The sequence below is a fragment of the Micromys minutus genome, assembly GCF_963924665.1.
Source record: "Micromys minutus genome assembly, chromosome: 2".
Taxonomy (NCBI): domain Eukaryota; kingdom Metazoa; phylum Chordata; class Mammalia; order Rodentia; family Muridae; genus Micromys; species Micromys minutus.
In genome coordinates, this window is record NC_137971.1 from 55,855,342 (window position 1) to 55,873,964 (window position 18,623).

An 18,623-nucleotide genomic window follows, 5' to 3' on the forward strand; every position below is an offset into this window, starting at 1 on the left:
GCACGGGTGGCTGCCAAGATCAAATGAGGATGTTGGAGGTCCTGGAACCAGGGAATCATGTAATCATAAGCAGTCTGATGTGATTACTAGGAATTGAACTTGGGTCCTCTGTAAGAGCAGTAAGCACTTAATTGCTGCTTCATCTTTCGACCTCCCTACTGTGACTTTTTAATCACCAATGTCCAACAGGGGAAGCTGTGCTCCCATCACTTAGGTGGAAGGACCCTGGGGAGTCTGTCACAGTCTCTCCTGGCAGACAGGCTGAAGTTAGGGGAGGTTTGCTTCAGAGGTAACAGGTCCTTGGCTGTGGGAACATGGAGGGCAGAAGAGGAAGCTAGGGAGGAACTGAGCCCTTTTCTGGACTCAGGGCCTTTCCTTTATTTCTCAGGCAGATCCCACTAACCAGGATGGAAGAGGCAGGCAGGAATATGGCATAGATTTCCTGCTAGGATGAGGCTTAAATGCTCAGCCTAGACAGACACTATCCCTCTTGTAGAAGCAGAAGAGGGCAGGTGAGGCTTTGCGAACCTGAGGGGAGGGTTATGGAATAAGACAGGAAGCTGAGGGCAAGACTGTAAACCCATCTATGTCCACCTCCAGCACAGAGGTTAAGGGAGTCTTAGTCAGATACCTTTACTTCCGTGCTCTACTCTACCTTGGCATGCTGCCCAGCTCTAGACACCATTGTCACTGGCCTGCAGCCACTAGTCCCTGAGCTGAGTCCTGCCCAGCTGTGTAGGGGCAGGGCCCTCTTGTGGCAGGTCTTGAACTGTACGTGGGATCACATGTAGGTTGGCTCGGGGGGGGTTTTGTGTGTGTCTCTTCGGCTTAGGGTCCTTCAACCTCTTCTGTGGCCCACTGGTCGTTTCTGATATTTTCCCTCCTCTGTTTCCTGGAAATTCTCATTTGGCTTGCGTAGTAGGCTGGGCTTTCCTCTGGTTTCTCGGTAGGTTTATAGCTTTGTCAGACACTGCATAAATTGGCCTGAATCCTTTACCTCATCTTAAGTCTCATGTGCTTCTGGAGGGGCAGTAGAGGAAGAGATGAAGGTCAGGGATACAGGGCTAGAGACAGGAGTCATTCCCAGCAGCATTGGGATGTCAAGGCAGTGATGGACAGTGGGCCAGGGGAGGTGAAGCATGGGGCCATGTGTATGATAAACCCAGCTGTGACTTGTGTGATATCCAGGAAAAGAGCCTGAGTGCAGTGAGGTCCTCTGTAGCAAGAGGGTCGGTCATCTTAAGACAAATTTAAAAGCTGAAGACCTGGCATAGAGCCAGAGTGAATCCCTGTGTTAAATGATGTTGAATGTGTTTTCTCTAGCGAGGGATAGAGGGGAAAGATCAGTACTACAGCGTGTTGAGATGCCCTAAGGCTCAGCTATAGAGGTGTCCTGGGACACGAGAATTCAAATGCAACCCCTGAAGGCTGGAAAGAAGGCTCAGAAGTTCCTGCAGAAGACTCCAGTTCCCTGCACCCTTGCAAGGTGTCTCATAATCACCTGTAATTCTAGCCTCAGTAGCTTCTACATCCTCTTCTCGCCAGACTCAGATATACGCATAATTAATACGTTTTAAAGACAGGGTCTTAATTTTGTGGTTCTGCAACTAACTCAGTATGTAGACTAGGCTGGCCTCAAACTCACAAAGATCTACCTGCTGCTGCCTTTTAAGTGGTGGGTTAAAGACACTGTCTGGCTTAGATATAATTTTTTAAAATATATTTACATATGAAAAATCTACTAAAAGTCCTCGCCACCAAGCTTGGCCCCCTGAGTTCAATATTTGTGTCCTATATAGTAGAAAAAGAGAGCTGACTCCCAAGAATTATCCCCTGATCTCCAGGTACAAAGGCACAAGCCTATATATACAAAAATAAATAAATGTAAAAATAAAAATTGGGTTGGAGAGATGGTCCAATGGTTAAAATTGTATTTAGCCACTTGTAAAAGAGCTGGCTACTCTTCCAGAGGTCAGGGTTCAATTCAAAGCACATACATGGTGGGTCACAACATCTGTAGCTTTAGCCCCAGGGGACCTGATGTCCTTTTCTAGCCTCCAAGGGTATTGTATGCAGGCAGACACAGGGTACACAGACATGTGTACAAGTGAGACACCTATACACATAAGCAATAACAACAAAAACCTCCTTCTGTGTGATAGTGCCTGTAGTAGGTATTTCTGGTTGTCAACTTGACTATATCTGGAATGAACCACAATCTAGAATTGGGAGGCCCACTTTTGATCTTGATCTTAAGGCTTAGGGGCTATGAATTTTAGGAAACTAAGACAAGGAGATCACTGAGCTCAAGGTCATCTGGGACTAGCAAGTCCCAGAGCCAAGTGTGATGGCACACACCTTTAATCTGGGACACACAGTTAGAGACCCTCTCTCTCCTTCTCTCTCTCTCTCTCTCTCTCTCTCTCTCTCTCTCTCTCTCTCTCTCTCTCTCTCTCTCTCTCTCTCTCTCTCTCTCTCTCTCGGCCTGCCTGTTTTCTGGGACTCTGCCTGCTTGCCTTGTGGGACTTCACAGCCGCTGCTGGCCATTGTTAAGGGATTGGACTACAGACTGTAAGTCACTAATAAATACCTCGATAAATAGAGACTATTCGGTTCTGTGACTCTAGAGAACCCTGACTAATGCAGTGCCCTAAGGGAAGGAAGACACATTTCACTGCCATACCCTGCACTAACACATGGGACCTTTTCATTTTAGGAAGCTTGCTATAGTTCCAGCTTCATGCTGAAGTTTTGTGCTACCTTCTGAACTCTGGGAGCAGCCATCCCTGGGCCATGAGTTGCTTGGGATTTCCCCCACGTTAAGAGGAACAGAACCACGTACTTCAAAAGACACTTGTTTATATCAGGAACTTCCTCATATCTGTCACAACATATTCAGTACAGGATCTTCCAGAAGTACAGGGAGGCCACCCCAGTATTTGGGAGAAGGTTCCAAAATGTTTCACACGAACATTTTAAAAACATTTCACGTGCAACAAATTCTTACTTCCTGTTTATGGCAGATTACAGGCATGTGACATCTGAGGTCACAGCCATGAACCATCCCTCCCATTTTCTTTGGCATGCTGGAACAAGATAGGGCAGGGAAAACCAAAGCAAGCTACACACACAGAATTCACAAATGCTACATCCCCGAATCCACAGGGGACAAGGGTTCTCTAAAGCAGGAAACCTGCCACACTGTGCCTCTTGTGGGTCTAAACTACCCACTCCAGAAACTGTCATGGAGGGAATGCTGTCTCAAGCCAGTCACCTCCTGAAAGCAACCTGAAACAAGGGTTTGAAAGATAATGGTTGCCTAAAAGACCATCCTAGGATGCAGAACTGAGAGACCAAAAGGATCAAACCAAGGTGGTCACTCAAGGGAGAGTTGCCCAGTCAGTCATGCCAGTAGGAGATTGAACCTGAGTCTATCCAGAACCTTCTGAGAAGCCTCTGAACCATCCACAAGAAGATAATTACAAATCTTTACTAATTGACCCAGTCACCCATTGCTTTGGGGCCCATAGGTGCGCTGACCTCACAATTCCAGGCTGCTTAATGATTGTCTGGTGCCTCTGCCTTCCCACAGTGCACCTTAGCCTGGACACATGAAGTATACAGTCACCGGTGGCACAGAGTGATTCCAGATTCATCTCTGTTCATGGAATCAGTAGTGGAGTCAAGAAAGGCAGGAAGTGATTGATGAAAGAGACGTTTATAGTCTGTGTTAAAAACTCACATTCATGAGCTGGAGGCGGCTCAGTTCAATTCTTAGCATCCACAATGAGTAGCTCACAATCCTCGGGTCATGGAAATAGATGACACCTCAGTGCCACCTATCACCCCACAGAGCAAGGCTGCCTTGTAAAACAGTCCCTGGTCTGACACAAATGTTCATTGCAGTGGTAGTTGGAATAAGAAATGTCCTCCTCTGTAGATTCCTGAATTTGAACACTTGGTCCCCTGTTGGCACTGCTGTTTGGAGGAGGTTGTAGAATCTTTAGGAGGTAGAGCCTTGCTGGAGGTGCATCACTGGAGGTGGTCTGGGAGGATTACAGCCTTGCCCCAGATCCTGATCTGTCCCCTGGGGTGTTTGTGTGTGTGTGTGTGTGTGTGTGTGTGTGTGTAACATGCATGTATATATATCTATGTACCACATATTCATGGTGCCCTCACAGGCCAGATAAGAAGTCAGATCCTCTGAAACTGGCAGCCAGTGCTCTTACCCCCTGAGCCATCTCTCCAAACAGACTTATCTTCTCTTTCTCTACTTTTGGCTGTGGTGTTTTACCAGAGTAACAGGAAAATACATAAACAAGGCAGAGGGAAAAGTTCACTGTAAAGGTCTGTGAGGGAAGACAGAGCCTGAGAGTCCCCCAAGGACATGCCTAATTCAAGGCTCCAATTTCTTTTCCATAAAGACACCTCCAGATCTTTTGAGAAGCTGGTACTACTGTCTCTAGGTGTCCTCATGGGCTGAGAGGCCGTAGACCTTCACCTTAGACCTACAGAGTTCCCAGGCAAGGCGGCTTCTAATGAGAAAGTTGACACTACACATTGATTTAGATTTTTCAAAACCTACTTTAATAAGGGTTCTTATTAATGAATTCTTCCAACCTCCCTTGTGACCCACCTCCTACCAGAGGTAGTGGAAAAGGAAAGTTAATAGGAAACAGGATTGTGGACCTGTTTAGGAATAGTTCTTTGGGGCAATTCCAGTCTTTGCTGTCAGCAATCCAGTCCACTAGCAAACACCAACACAAATCAGCAACTGCAGTCTAGTCCACTTGGCAGCTACCACTCACGAATCAGCAATGGCATATCATGAGAAGTTTTTTGGCAAGTTTCTCTCTTTGAAGTCAAGACAAGTGAAGATCAGCAACTAGATGCAAGGTGAACCAACACCAGAGCCTCCTCCATGTCCTCTCACGTGTCTGCTCCAGCAAAACATCATCTGATATAACCGAGTTTTCAGAGGAACCAGAAATTATCAGTTCAACTACATTATCCAGGTCTGATCTACACACAGACCAGTGTAGCTGCAACCACACTACAGAACACAGAAGACCATCTGCAGGTACAGCCAACATCAATTAATAAAGTCTTTCTTAAAAGTTCTAGAAAGTGGAGCTGCATGACAAGAACTCCAGCTGTTTCTAAACACCTGGAGGATCTGTACATTCTTCTTCACCCACTAAGTGTGAGACTTGAACTCTAGGTGTTTGGTTGTCCTTGGAGATAATATAAAGAGCAGTCAATGCCAGAGTGTCCATTTTATAGATGAGAACATCAAGGCTCCAAAGCCTCCGTAGGACAGATGAAGCCCAGAAAAGAACCACATGCCACATTCCATCCCCCTCCTGCATCACAGCCTCTGCCTTCCTGAACTAGGGCTTACTCAAATGCCCAAAACCCTACTCCTGGCTACTGCTACTACCACCTCTTACGCTAGAGTGCTTCGCCACACAGAGGGCCCCAGAACACCACTCATTCATGCTTGCTCACCCGTTTGCTCACTCGGCCCTTACTCATTCACTCTTGCTCACTCACTCAGTCACATAAAGCCTCTTCTCTATCCCGGGCTTGAGATCAAAGGCACCTCCCCAGACAACGACCCCCTCTGCTGCACACAGCCTTCCAGCCTTTCATTCCTTCCCTCTCTACCTATGTCACATCCCTCCTGAGTGTGGTGGACTCAGCTCTCCCTGAATCTTCCTTGAGCAATCCCATCCTGTGTCCTACCGGTTCTGAAAAGACTGCAAGGATCCCACCCCAATCTCTGGTCCCATCTGAGACAGACCTGAATGCACCAGGCCAGACTTGAAGAGTTGTATCCATGGTGTATATCTACAGTGCTCCCCAACCCCGACCCCTTTCCCTTCCTTGAACCTCTCAGTTCCACACTCCCCATCCCTGTTGTTCGGGCTAAGCTCAAATCTTATAAGAACCTCTAACTTGGGGCTTTTCAGAACACTAGGCAGAAGCTAATAGTTACTGGTTTTCACTTCCAGAGAATGCTGGAACCAGAAAGGGTGATCCTCCAAGTGAGAGCCTTAGGTGGAATAAATAGTTGAGCTTCCAGGCCTGGCCTTGCTGCCCTCATCTGCCCTAAGCCAGCCACATCTCTTCTCTCACTAGCTCAGCTGAAATTTATCTTCTGGCTCCAGAGCCACTAGACCCCACACCAAAAGACCCCCCTTTCCCCACCAGCCTTGGTGGTAGCCCTCCCCCTCTATTTCCCCGAGGTCAACTGCCCCTTCTCAGTTTTCCTTAAGCAAAGGCAGGCCCATAAATATTCAAATCCCAGGACATGTGTCCACCCTGGCCTACCCACTTATGTCCTGAGATCATGGGGCTGTTCTAGCAATGCAGACTTCTCAGGAACAAGATGTCACCATAACATCATTGCTGGAACAGCCAGCATTCCCAGAAAGCCCTGTAAGACTGGTCCAGCCCAAGGCCTGCAAGCATCACTGGAAAGCTTTCAGTCTGTGTTGCCTGGATAACACTTTCACCGCCTAATCCATCCAGCTCCATGCTTGTGTGAATAACTGTGCTTCTCCTGAGACCGGTGGAGGTCTTGATTATTTCTCAACCGCCTTCTTATCTTGCAGGTTGGAAAAGTACAGCCAAACCCCAGCTCTTGTTTCCAGGGTTGCATCTTTTACAAACTAGCTCCCTGCCAATCTGACCCTGGTCTCAGTGTCCAACCTCTCAGTACCTGAAGAGCCAGCCACAGAGCGGCTAGTAGGCAGCAGTAATGGAGGATGTGGGTCGGAAGTTATCTGTGTTCATAATGTGTATGACCAGCGTAGATATCAGAGCACTACTCCCTTTAAAAATGGATGGAATTTATTTCTAAAGAGTTGCAAAGTTGGGGCTGGAGAGATGGCTCAGCTGTTAAGAGCACTGACTGCTCTTCCAGAGGTCCTGAGTTCAATTCCCAGCAACCACATGGCAGCTCACAACCATCTGTAATGGGATATGATGCCCTCTTCTGGTGTGTCTGAAGGCAGCTACAATGTACTCACATACATAAGAGAAAGAAAGAATGAGTTGTAAAGTTAAAATCACCCCCCCTTTTCTGTGTACACGTGCTCAAGTTCCTGCATGTACACATGTCCATGTACATGTGTGTGTACAGGGTGTGATGAACAGAAGATAATATTAAATGTCTCCCACAGTTGCTCTCCATTTTATTTGAGAGACAGTTTCTCACTGAACTTTGAGCTCAATGATTAGCTGGACTGGCCATCTATCAAGCCCTAGACCTGCCTCTGCCTCCGAGCACTCCTCCTTCCTCAGTGGTTACAGTCCACAAACTGAGCTCAGGCCTGCACAGCAAGCATTTACAGGCAGAGACATCTCCCCAGTCCAGATGACTCATTTTTTAACTGCCTCATGGACCAGTGGACTTACCAGTACATCATTGTGGATGGAGAATTATTTGTGTTCAGTTAGAATCCCAATTTCTAGCTGGGTGGTGGTGGCACACACCTTTAATCTCAGCATTCAGGAGGCAGAGGCGGGCAGATCTCTGAGTTCGAGGCCAGCCTGGTCTATAGTGAGTTCCAGGATGTAGGGCTTCACAGAGAAACCCGGTCTTAGTAAATCAGTAAAGAAAAGAGATACCAGTCTCTTTGGTTGAGAACACTTCCCATTGTCATTTGCAGCTTTGAAGCAGTCAGACCATGTCCTCAGCCCTGTCACATGGGTCTGCACACAGCTTGTGTTGGTTGTCTCCCGCAGCCTCTGGATATCTGGCCTCCAAAGGGAGCTGCCTCTTGGCCAGTAAACACAGCAGAAGGACATATAGTTGAGTGGTAGTGCACTTGCCTAGCAAGTGCAAGGCCCAGGGTCCAGCCCCAGCACGGCAAGGGAACGTCTCTTAGAGAGAGACATGGTGAAACATTTCTGAAACGCCAGGTCTGGGAGGCAGAAGCAGGAACATCAATATGTGTTCAGTGCCCACTCAAAGGACATGGCAATTGTCAGAGCTGGATAACAAGTCTGTTTCAAAGAGACACGGGAGAGGCATCCCATCTTGGTAACTTGTATTTTTGTTTTCGAAGTTAATCTACATAAAGTTCTTCAATTCTATCAATCTTCCAATTATACTATTTTTATTTTAATAAAATTTTTAAAAATTTCTGGTCCATTTTCTGGGGTTTTAAAGTTACCTTTCGGTCTTCACAGCTTCCTGAGGTTTCCTTCCTGGGGTTCTCCTGGAGAGCTCCTGTAATGCCTCCTCCCAGGCGCTAGCTGGAGACCTATTCTGGAGGAGGCTGGGAGCCATGCCCCACCCAGTGCATTCTCTTGGGATCTCTGCCCTGCACTGCCTGGTGCCAATGTCCTCAACATCACTACTGAGTTTCTGCTTTCTATGATGGGCCAGTGATTCTGGCTGGTACGTCTCCCGTATACCTGGTAACGTAAGCCACTGTTGGTTCCAGACCCCATGCCGTGCTCTCTGCAGAACTCACGGCTGTCACAGGACACTCTCACACTCAATGCCTTTTGCTTTACCCACAGTTCATCGTGACTGTTCTTCTGACTAGCCCTGAGGCCACACACAGCACAGACTGCTGGCATTTCTCGTACCAGTTGCAAGAACCCTGTCACTCTGGTCAAAGCCAACAGCACCGCCAGACCCAGCGAAATGGCATGTTTGTGTGGGACTCCTAGGACAATTCCAACACTAACAGGGATAGTCAAGAGGCAAGAGCTGAATGTCTCTGAAAAACACAAACTGGAAAGGGAACCCTAAGACAGTGCAAAAGTAGGGCCTGCAGGAAGTTACCTTCAAACTACAGGAGGTAGCAGCTTCTAGAATCTTCCAACCCATCCCCCACCCCACTCCCCATCCCCAGCCTGGGACTCAAAGGAGCTGCTGTTGTTAGCATTCATTCGAAGCCTTGAGGCTACACAGTCACACCTCAGGCTTTTAAGGAGGGCAGCCAGCCAGCTAGTAGCTGGTATCTCTCAAATGTCAGACAAGGAGTGGTTTTTCAAGTTTTACAAAGACTACAACCTGGAACCAACTACTACCACCAGGCTGGGAGAATTGCTGAGCAATTTGGACAGTAACGAGAGCCAAAGCAAAAGAAACAGAAGGTTCAAAACACAAGGTGGGGCTATGATCAAGCTCAAGTAGCAGTGCTTGCCTAACATGACCAAAGTCCTGGTTCTACCCCAGAACCACATAAGCAAGGTGTTTGTAATTTCAGTACTTGGGAGATGCAGTCAGGATGATCAGATTTCTTGGCCACATAAAGAGTTCAAGACCAATCTGGGCTAAAATAGACTTTCATACAAACAAAACAGAAGATGTACACACCCAAGACTGGATAGGACCCTTTTCTTCTTCTGCCCTGCACCTCTCTAGCGCCCCCTGCTGACACAACCTCTCAGGGACTGGCTAGCCAAGCCAGCTGCAGCTTGCAGTGATGTACAGAATTCCAGCACCAGATAAGGCAGGTGGGAATGGAACCTGGAGATATCCCAACAGGTGGCGCCCTTGGGACTCAGCTGCCAACAGTCATTAGACACCATGATTTCCTGGATGTGACTGCCACCTTGTAATCATGAAGGGAAGTGCCAGAACTTTAGGCTTGCAGCCCAGACTTCTTAAAGGAAGAAATCACTGTCACCATCAGAAACTGTTCCAGGTTGGCTCCACAAATGACAGGAACACAGGCATCGTTGCCATGGGAACCATTTGCAACTTGATAAATTGTGTGTTCCTCTTGGGGCTCCCCCATATATCTAAAGTTTTCCCACCAAACTAAGGTAAGAAATAAAGTTGCTAGCCTGCACTTTTCGAGATCCTGAGCTAAAATATTTTCTCATTAAACACCGCTGTGACTCATGGTTTTTAAGATGATCAGAGAGAACTGAATTCTCAGGATTCACCCTTACGAAACTGTCTCTTGTCCCCCTCTCATCCGGAGACTATACACACACCAGTCATCGTCCTCTGCCTCAGCTACAACCTGGACTCCCACTACCCTGCTGCCTGGAATTGCCAGCAGCCTCCACACTCCACTCATTAGAGACCGAGGGTCTCTAAGGCCTGGCACATGATGGCTCCTCTGTTTCATCAGTAGACATAAGTGGTCTCTAAAGGGCCCCTGGGTGTCTGAGTCTAGACAAGAGAGCCTGTGAGGTCATTGCTGGGTGTGTCTGAGCTTCCCTGACTCTCCTGGTTTTCTCTGAGTACCAGGCTTGCCAGGAAGACTACAGGAAGGGGCTGGTTATCTTCTGCTATCCACACCTGAGCAGAAGCTGAACCTAGCTTGCAAACGAAGTCCCTAGAGAGGCTGTTTCCTGACCAGCCCTGTCCCCTCCAACACCATGTGACACTGAGGAGCCAGCCTGCTGACGCGGAGTCTGAGCGCCTGCCTGCAGCTCAGCAGCTCCGGCAGCAGCTGGAGCCTCCGCCTGGCCAGGAATTTCCTGACTAGTTCCTCCAAGATCCAGGGTGGAGCAGGGAATCGCAGAAGGGTGAGCAACCGCGGGATACTGGTCAGAGCTCTGGGCGGCCCAGGAGCTGGATGTCTTCTGGGTGATGGGGGTGCGGCTGCTGGGAGAGTGGGGGAGGAGCAGCTGGCCTGTCTTCCATCCTCTGACTTGGGCTGTGCCATCTGGCTGGCAGGCAGCTCTGGGCCACTCCAGAAGAGAAGCTGAGTTAGACAGCACTTTCTCCCCACCTGTGGTGAGGCTCCTGTCCCATCAGCCCCCTGTGTACCACTGTGTCCCCGGAGGGAGAGGAGGATAGGTCTTACTCCATGGAAGGAGCAGGAGATCCAGGAGACAGCTGTCCGAGCACTGGTCCTCAATCCTCACTGTCCCCAACAAGAGCAAAGCCAGGGCAGGGCATGCCTGATGCTAACCTACAGAAGGCAGAGCCACGCCTAGGTCCTACTCCAACCTCCTGTGTTTCCAAGGGGAAGATGGACATTTCTCCTCCATTGTCTTCCTTCTCCCTGCTTCCACTGACAGAGCTCCTTCTCACTACCCAGCCCTGAGACCCCCCAACCTCCAGCTGGGCAGGTGACCCCCACACAGCCCCCACACAGCGGTCTAGTGGGAAAGGGACACTGGCCAGCCCGGGCTAAGCCTTGCCCTGTCTGCAACCCCTATATGGTTGCTGTTGTTATCATTTCCTGGTGTGGTTATGGCTCCCATGCTCAGCCTGCCACCCCTTCCCCTCCCCTCCTCTTCCTCTCCCTGCCCACCTCACTTCCCATGTGCTCTCCTTGTCCATGCTTTCTAGGCTTTCCCTGGGGTATGCAGGACTGTGTTCTCCCTAGTCCTTGTTTCTAACTGGCACTGAGGCCCTTGGTATCAGAGGTAAGTGAGGAAGCCAGGCCGGAAAAAGGAGAGGGAGGGTGGTTGCAGCACCTCAAGGCTGGGAAGACCACCCAATCCTTCAGAGCCAGAGCCTCCATGAGATTCTGGCGACAGCTCAGTGCATGGGTGTGTGGAAGTGAGTGGTTGAGAGGTTCTTGTGTCAGGGGTCTCACCTCTGAGTGTTCCCTTTGATGCCAACCCCTCCAAGGCTTCCTAGGTGTGGAAATACTGGCTCACCCCACCAGTAAGAACAGAAATGCCTGGGGCCGCGGTTAGTGTTTTCCCCTGTGGAGTGTTGCTCAGGGGTCACTCAGCTGGTTAATCTGGATGATCTGAGAGAACCCAGCACCACCAGTTAGACTCCAGTCAAACCACCACACTCCCCTATAGTCTTATTGACTGCCCCTCAGTGCCTTGGGAGCTAGGAGAGAACACAAAGCCAGGAATGGAGCCCTTAATCTCCATGTAGGAAGTGACATCCCCACTATCCAAAGGAGATCAGAGGACCAGCCAAACTGAGGCAGGAAGTAGGCTCCAGCCAGTCTCGGGGGAGAAAAAGGCCCCGTCCTATCTCTCCAAAGCACAAGGAAAAACTGAAGACAGTGATGGGGACAGATGACCACAGGTGCTGGGGACAAGACAGGGGACCCCAGTTGATGGGTGGGACAGGGAACCATGTTGGTAGGATGTGGGTGGCCTTTTAAAGTCTGGGTCTCTTCGTGAGGTAAGAAGTTTAGCTGCCTCAATGGCACTGCCCAGCAGTGTGAAGTCAGGATTGTACCAGATCTTCAGCTCCACCCTCCAGCATCAGTGAGCCATTGCCTCAGGCAAAGAAGGCAGGAGGTGCTTAGCATCGCCTTCAAACAACTCCCTCAAGGAAGGAAAGGGACACATGAGTGGCCTCCCTGGTCCCTAGAAGGTTGGAGTACTGTCTGGCTGTGTGCACATGGTAAAGGAGAGAGATGGCGAGGCCTACCTTGCCTTTAAGGTATGGTGGCCAGCCAGAAGGTCCAGAGCCCAGTGGCAATACACCTTATGGGTCGTTTCAGAAAGGCCAGAAAGGCCTAGAAGATTTGAGAGCTTTTTATGCTGATGGCAAACACAAGAGGGCCTCCAGAGTCATCCCTCCAGGTCCTGTGTCCCCTGTACAAAGGGGATCCCTCTTTCTCCCCCCATGTTCCAGATCATCCAGGCCCTCCAGGGAAAACACAGAGCATGCAGGATGAGTAAGGGCTCTTTGAATGACAGACAGAAACCTTTCTGTGTCACGCCTTGAAGAGGGAGGTGAGGTAAGGTGACGAGACAGAACTGAGAGGTGTGCACCTCCTCCAGGGGCTGTCACCTACTATTCCCAAGCCTGGGTACTCAGAAGTGGGCAGGGGCAGGCTCAGGCTCCTGAGCCAATATCATTATGGTTGCAGGGGTGTTCGGAGAGAGAAACGCAACACCGATTTCCACAGGCACCAGCCACGATGTCACTGAGAGTGCACACGTATTCTCCCAGCACCCAGGGAGACATGGCGTTCAACCTGACCATCCTGTCCCTCACTGAGCTCCTCAGCCTGGGCGGGCTGCTGGGCAACGGGGTGGCCCTCTGGCTGCTCAACCAGAATGTCTACAGGAACCCCTTCTCCATCTATCTCTTGGATGTGGCCTGTGCTGACCTCATTTTCCTCTGCTGCCACATGGTGGCCATCATCCCTGAGCTGCTGCAGGACCAGCTGAACTTCCCTGAATTCGTACAGATCAGCCTGATCATGCTGCGGTTCTTCTGCTACATTGTGGGCCTGAGCCTCCTGGCGGCCATCAGCACGGAGCAATGCCTGGCCACTCTCTTCCCCGCCTGGTACCTGTGCCGCCGCCCACGCTACCTGACCACCTGCGTGTGTGCATTCATCTGGGTGCTCTGCCTGCTACTGGACCTGCTGCTGAGTGGCGCCTGCACCCAGTTCTTTGGAGCACCCAGCTACCACCTATGTGGGATGCTGTGGTTAGTGGTGGCAGTTCTCCTGGCTGCCCTGTGCTGCACCATGTGTGTGACCAGCTTGCTCCTGCTGCTGCGGATGGAACGTGGTCCAGAGAGGCACCAGCCCCGGGGTTTCCCCACCCTGGTCCTGCTGGCCATCCTGCTCTTCCTCTTCTGCGGCCTGCCCTTTGGCATCTTCTGGCTGTCCAAGAACCTGTCCTGGCACACACCCCTCTACTTCTATCATTTCAGCTTCTTCATGGCCAGTGTGCACAGTGCAGCCAAGCCTGCCATCTACTTTGTCTTGGGCAGCACACCTGGCCAGAGGTTTCAGGAACCCCTCCGGCTGGTGCTCCAGCGGGCACTGGGGGATGAGGCTGAGCTGGGGACTGTGAGAGAGGCTTCCCAAGGGGGACTTGTGGACATGACAGTCTAAGACCAATGGGTCACAACTGCAGCTCCAGCCCAGGGGGGGCCTGGGAAGCTGCCCGATGTAGGTAAAGCTGGGGCCAGAGCTCCATCAGTAAGACCCTGGAGGGACATCTTTGCTGATGACCCAGTGATGTGTCCCCTGGGAGGATTCTGGGAACGGACAGATGGAGAACAATGTTTCCGTGGAGGGCCTGGGGCTGTGCATGTTAGGCAGAGCTCCAGGACTGCCTCCTGACAGTGGTTTCCACAGCCACCCTTCCCCCTGCCTCCATGGCTACAGTGAGGAGATGGAGCAGGTATGAGACAGGCTAATCGTGGTGGTGGGCAACTGTCCCTTTGCCGCTAGCATCCTCTTACCTAGAGTGTGCGGTGACTTTTCTTGGTGCCCCACGCTCCTTCCTTTAGTGAGACATAAATGGCACTGAAACTGGACATTGGGTTAGGTATGGGGAAGTAAGTGGCTTGACCTAGAGCAGAGGGCATCCTCCTGACCCCACACCACAGCCGGAGAACAAAGCTGGCACAGGCCCGCCATTCCAGCTGCTGGAGAGACCATGGCAGGATTATAACCCCTGACTGGGCTATATCTGTTACTAGTTTCAGGGGATCTGTCTCCCTCTTTTAGCTTCTGCAAGCATTGCATGCATGAGGTATACATACATACATACATACATACATACATACATACATACACATACTACACACACACACACATACACACACTGAAAATAGAGTTCAAGGTCAGCTTAAGCTTTAGAAGACCCATCTCAGGAAACAAAGCACTGAGGGAAATGTATAGAGGAGAGAGAGAGACCACAGGAGGATGTAAACCTCACGCAATGCTTCAGAAAAGCTAGTGGTCTGAATCTCAAAGTGAGGTTCTCTGCATGGGCAGCAAGCCCCCTCCCAACTCTGTCCACATCCAAAGCACCTCTACCTAGCAGGACAGAGCCCAGGGCTTCAGCACCTGGATACTTTCCACCTCAACCTCTGTCCTGGACAGGACCTACCCACCTAGCAGGGGTTCTCTGAGGAAGCAGCCTGGCTGCAGGCCTCCACAGGTGCCTGAGCTTCTGCCTAGTGGGGAACACAGAGATGGATGGGAGACCCCCCACAACCCAGGCACACGTGGCCGAGAACCAGGGCTGGGAGCCCACCAACCCTGAAAGGGTTTGCCATCCATGTGTCGGCCACACCGACTCAGCCCTGACCTTTCTGCCTCCTCATTGAATACAGTCAGTTGACTTACACAACCGCAGTGTTCGGAGCTGCGTCCAGCAAGTCCCAAGAGGATTTTATTGCATCATCGATATTCCAGGCCCACATTTATGACATGCTGGTCTCCTTTGACATCTGTGTGGGTGTGATTCTGACTTGGACCAGGCCCACAGATGGAGGGACATTTGGTCCCTGTTGTGACTAAACTTGTTCCTGAGTCTAGACATGGACAGAAGAACCCTGCCTGGCCTCCCGGAATTGGCAACTCGCTTCCCGACCCCACTCAGGTTGTGTTGGGATGCATCCTGTGGTATGGTGCCTTCATCTCAAATACACTGGCAAGTCTAAATGCAGGGACCCCAGGAGACAAGGAGCTTGGGGTGCTGGTCCTCCTCTTCCAAAGCACTCCTTTGCATCCCCATGAGGGCTTTTCCTCCTCCATCTGGAGCTTAGGAGCCAGTGTGGCCGTCTGTCTGCCTCCAGGACAGGATTCAAACTTCAGTTCCTCGGTTTGGGGAACTGAGAGCATAAAAAGAAACGGCCTGTCCACAAGTCCAGTTTTGGCCTCCGGACACCCACTTCTCCCTGAGGGAAAGTCCATGCCAACCTTACAGGTGTCTACCCAAGTGGGCATTAGCCCAGAGTCTCTGAGGCTCAGAGAACTCTGTGTCTGCTTAAAACAACCCAGAACATGGCAGACCCGCTACTCTTAGCTTTAGCTGTCAACTCAGTATAGTCCAGAGTTATCTGAGGGAACTCTTTTGGTCAGGTTGGTCTGTGTGCATTGTCTTGATTGCTAACACACGTGGGAGAGATCACTCCACTGTGAGCAGAAACACCCATAGACACATGGTGCTGGGTTATATAAAAAGCTAGCTAACCACGAGCCCAGGGGCAAGTCAGTAAGTGGCTTTCCTCCATGCTTCTTGCCTCTGCTACTGCTTGAGTTTCTGCCCTGACTGCTCTCGGTGATGGACAGCGACCTGGAAGTGTAAGCCAAATAAAGCTTTACCTCAAGTTATTTTTTGTCATGGTGTTTGTCACAGCAACAGAAAGCAAACTAGCACATACATTGTCTGTCTTGTTGGGCCAAGGCTGGATGGAATGTCATAACCTACCCAGGTGCCTATGTCTCCCACCTCTTTAGACCCCTTAGCCACCCTGGGGTATGGTCAGATCAGGGGTCGTCAGGATACATCCTTCCTCCCAGATGGGTTTGGGACACCTTAAAATTCTTTTCCACTGGACTTCACGCATAGAAGACTCTTTTCAAAGATCTTCAAATACATATGCATCTTTCTTTGAGATCACCATGGAAACAGCTCACTCCACCACTTCCATGGCGCATGTGTGCATGTGTGTGTGTGTGTGTGTGTGTGTGTGTGTGTGTGTGTCCCAGTGGCCTGAACTGGTTGGTTATTCTCTAAACTCAGGTCTGACTGCTCAGTCTTCTTCCTGCTGCCCTAGAGACCATCCTGTCTTTGCAGCCAGCCCCATCCTGACCACATCTCCCCTTCTGTTCTCGGAGCAACAAAGGTCCCACAAAGGATCCCCAGCCATCTTGAACACCACGTCTACCTAATGTGACCTCAAAGCCAGATTCTGCAACCTACCCTTCCTGGTAAAGCCAGACCTTGAAAGGCCCAGAGTCTGGCTCACCCACCTCAGAATATGGGGACACAGGAGCTTCTCTGGAGTATAGATTTCTCAGAAACAGGACTTTGTTGTGGTGTTATCACTGGGTCAGCCAGACATTCTTGGGGGCCACTGTAAGCCTGGTCCCTCCCATGGCCCACAGGGAGCATGAAGGAGCCCAGCCTATGTTGCTAAGAACATAGACTGGGCAGAGATAGCAGCCTAGTGGCCAGTGGCCTGAAACAACACCAGACTGACCACTCCACCCTGTTACATGCTAATAAAAAACAATGTTTCTCCCAAGGCTTAACTCATGTCTCACTTGTCTCTTTGTCATAAAGGTCAGAAAGTGCTTTCAAGTCCCAGCCTTACCCTGGCCTCACCTGCTATGCATTTCAGCTCCTTACTGCCCTGACCCAAGGCATTCTTGGGTGCCTGCATGGCCATCTTCAGAGATGCGATGTGAGCACCTGAGGTGATGGGGTCTCGTTGGCTTTTATGCTTCCATACCACTCAACAGGTGGTCATGAAGACACACCAGGCCTAGTTCTTTTAATGAGTCTGTGTTAAAATTTGGGGTCTATTAATGACATCTTCAGTTGTGGAGTCTATTTTACACAAAGCTAAGGATCACACAGTGACAGGTGTGATGTCACATAACCTTCGTGGGATTCTAGAGATGAGAGGACCAAACAGGAGCTACAGCCCAGGGGATTGTGCTCCTGGTGGTAAGAAGCAGGCCACTCTCAGTATGCCAAGCTGGCCCTCAGCCCAGGAGGAAAAAACAGAAAAACCTCAGCCTCAGCCACCCCTCCTTAGGAATTTAGCACCCCCTGAATCCCAGGTCCTGTTCTGTTTTTAGGTTGTCCTGGTATCTGGCATCTCTCTAATGCTGAAAGATGCCCCTTTCAGAGCAAGTTAACTCCTAGAGACTTATGTGCTGGTTTATGGTTCCAACTACAGGCCTGGATGCAGAGCCCACACCTCTCCTTTATAGGGTTCTTATCCTTCTGTGTCACCTCTGCCTTGAGCTTCCAGGGCAGGAGCCAACCATCCAGGGACAGCCTTGCACCCAAGGCCCTGACATTCTCCACCTGGCCCATCAAAGCACTATCTCTTGCCTGTATATCTTCTGCCCCCTGATTCATTGCAGTGGGTCAAAGTTGGAGCCAAAGCTTCAGTTTCTAGGGTTCCAAAATATCATGGAGGCATCAGACCCCCATGTGTTGTGTGCATTGGCCAGAGACAGAAATGGCCCAGAGATGACAACCAACACAAGCTTATGGGATAAAATCTGGAGGTGCTTGCACTAGGTGCTTGCACCAGGACAGTAGCAGGCTACTGGAATAGAATAAGGTATCACAGGGCTGCCTTTGATCCAACACACACACACACACACACACACACACACACACACACAGACACACAGACACACACAGACACATAGACACAGACACACACACAGACACACAGAGACACAGACACAGACAGACAGACAGACAGACACACACACACACACACACACACACACACAGACACATAGACACAGACACACACACAGACACACAGAGACACAGACACAGACAGACAGACAGACAGACAGACACACACACACACACACACACACACACACAGACACATAGACACAGACACACAGACAGACACACAGAGACACAGACACAGACACACAGACACACAGACACACAGACACACAGACACACAGAGACTTTGCATTTGAAAGTCAAGTACAAGATCTGGAGAGATGCTCAGGGGTTAAGAGCACTGATTGCTCTTCCAGAGGACCCCGGTTTGATTTCTAGAATCCCCACGGCAGCTCAAAACCATCTGTAACTCCAGTTCCAGAGGATCTACTTTCTTCTGGGCCGTCAGGGAACCAGGTACACATGTGGTAACAGACAAATACACAAGCAAACATATGCAAAATAAAGTTTTGGGGTTTTTGTTGGGTTTTTTTTTTTTTTTTTTTTTTTTGTTTTTTTTTTTGTTTTTTTTTTAA

At 50.1% G+C, this 18,623-nt stretch overlaps 1 protein-coding gene across 2 annotated transcripts; it reads left to right on the plus strand.

Annotated features, from left to right (window-relative positions):
• Positions 1-10,409: 10,409 nt before the first annotated feature.
• MRGPRE (MAS related GPR family member E) lies at positions 10,410-13,757 on the plus strand (the record flags this gene model as incomplete). Of its 2 annotated transcripts, none has more annotated exons than XM_080913333.1 (2): positions 10,410-10,506; positions 12,777-13,757. In XM_080913333.1, the coding sequence occupies exon 2, from the start codon at positions 12,828-12,830 to the stop codon at positions 13,755-13,757; it is 930 nt and encodes a 309-aa protein (XP_080769459.1). In that variant the 5' UTR covers positions 10,410-10,506; positions 12,777-12,827. The 2 variants fall into 2 exon arrangements, with proteins under 2 accessions (XP_080769459.1, XP_080769458.1); XM_080913332.1 differs by lacking the exon at positions 10,410-10,506 and adding an exon at positions 12,577-12,644.
• Between the last annotated feature and the right edge of the window lie 4,866 nt (positions 13,758-18,623).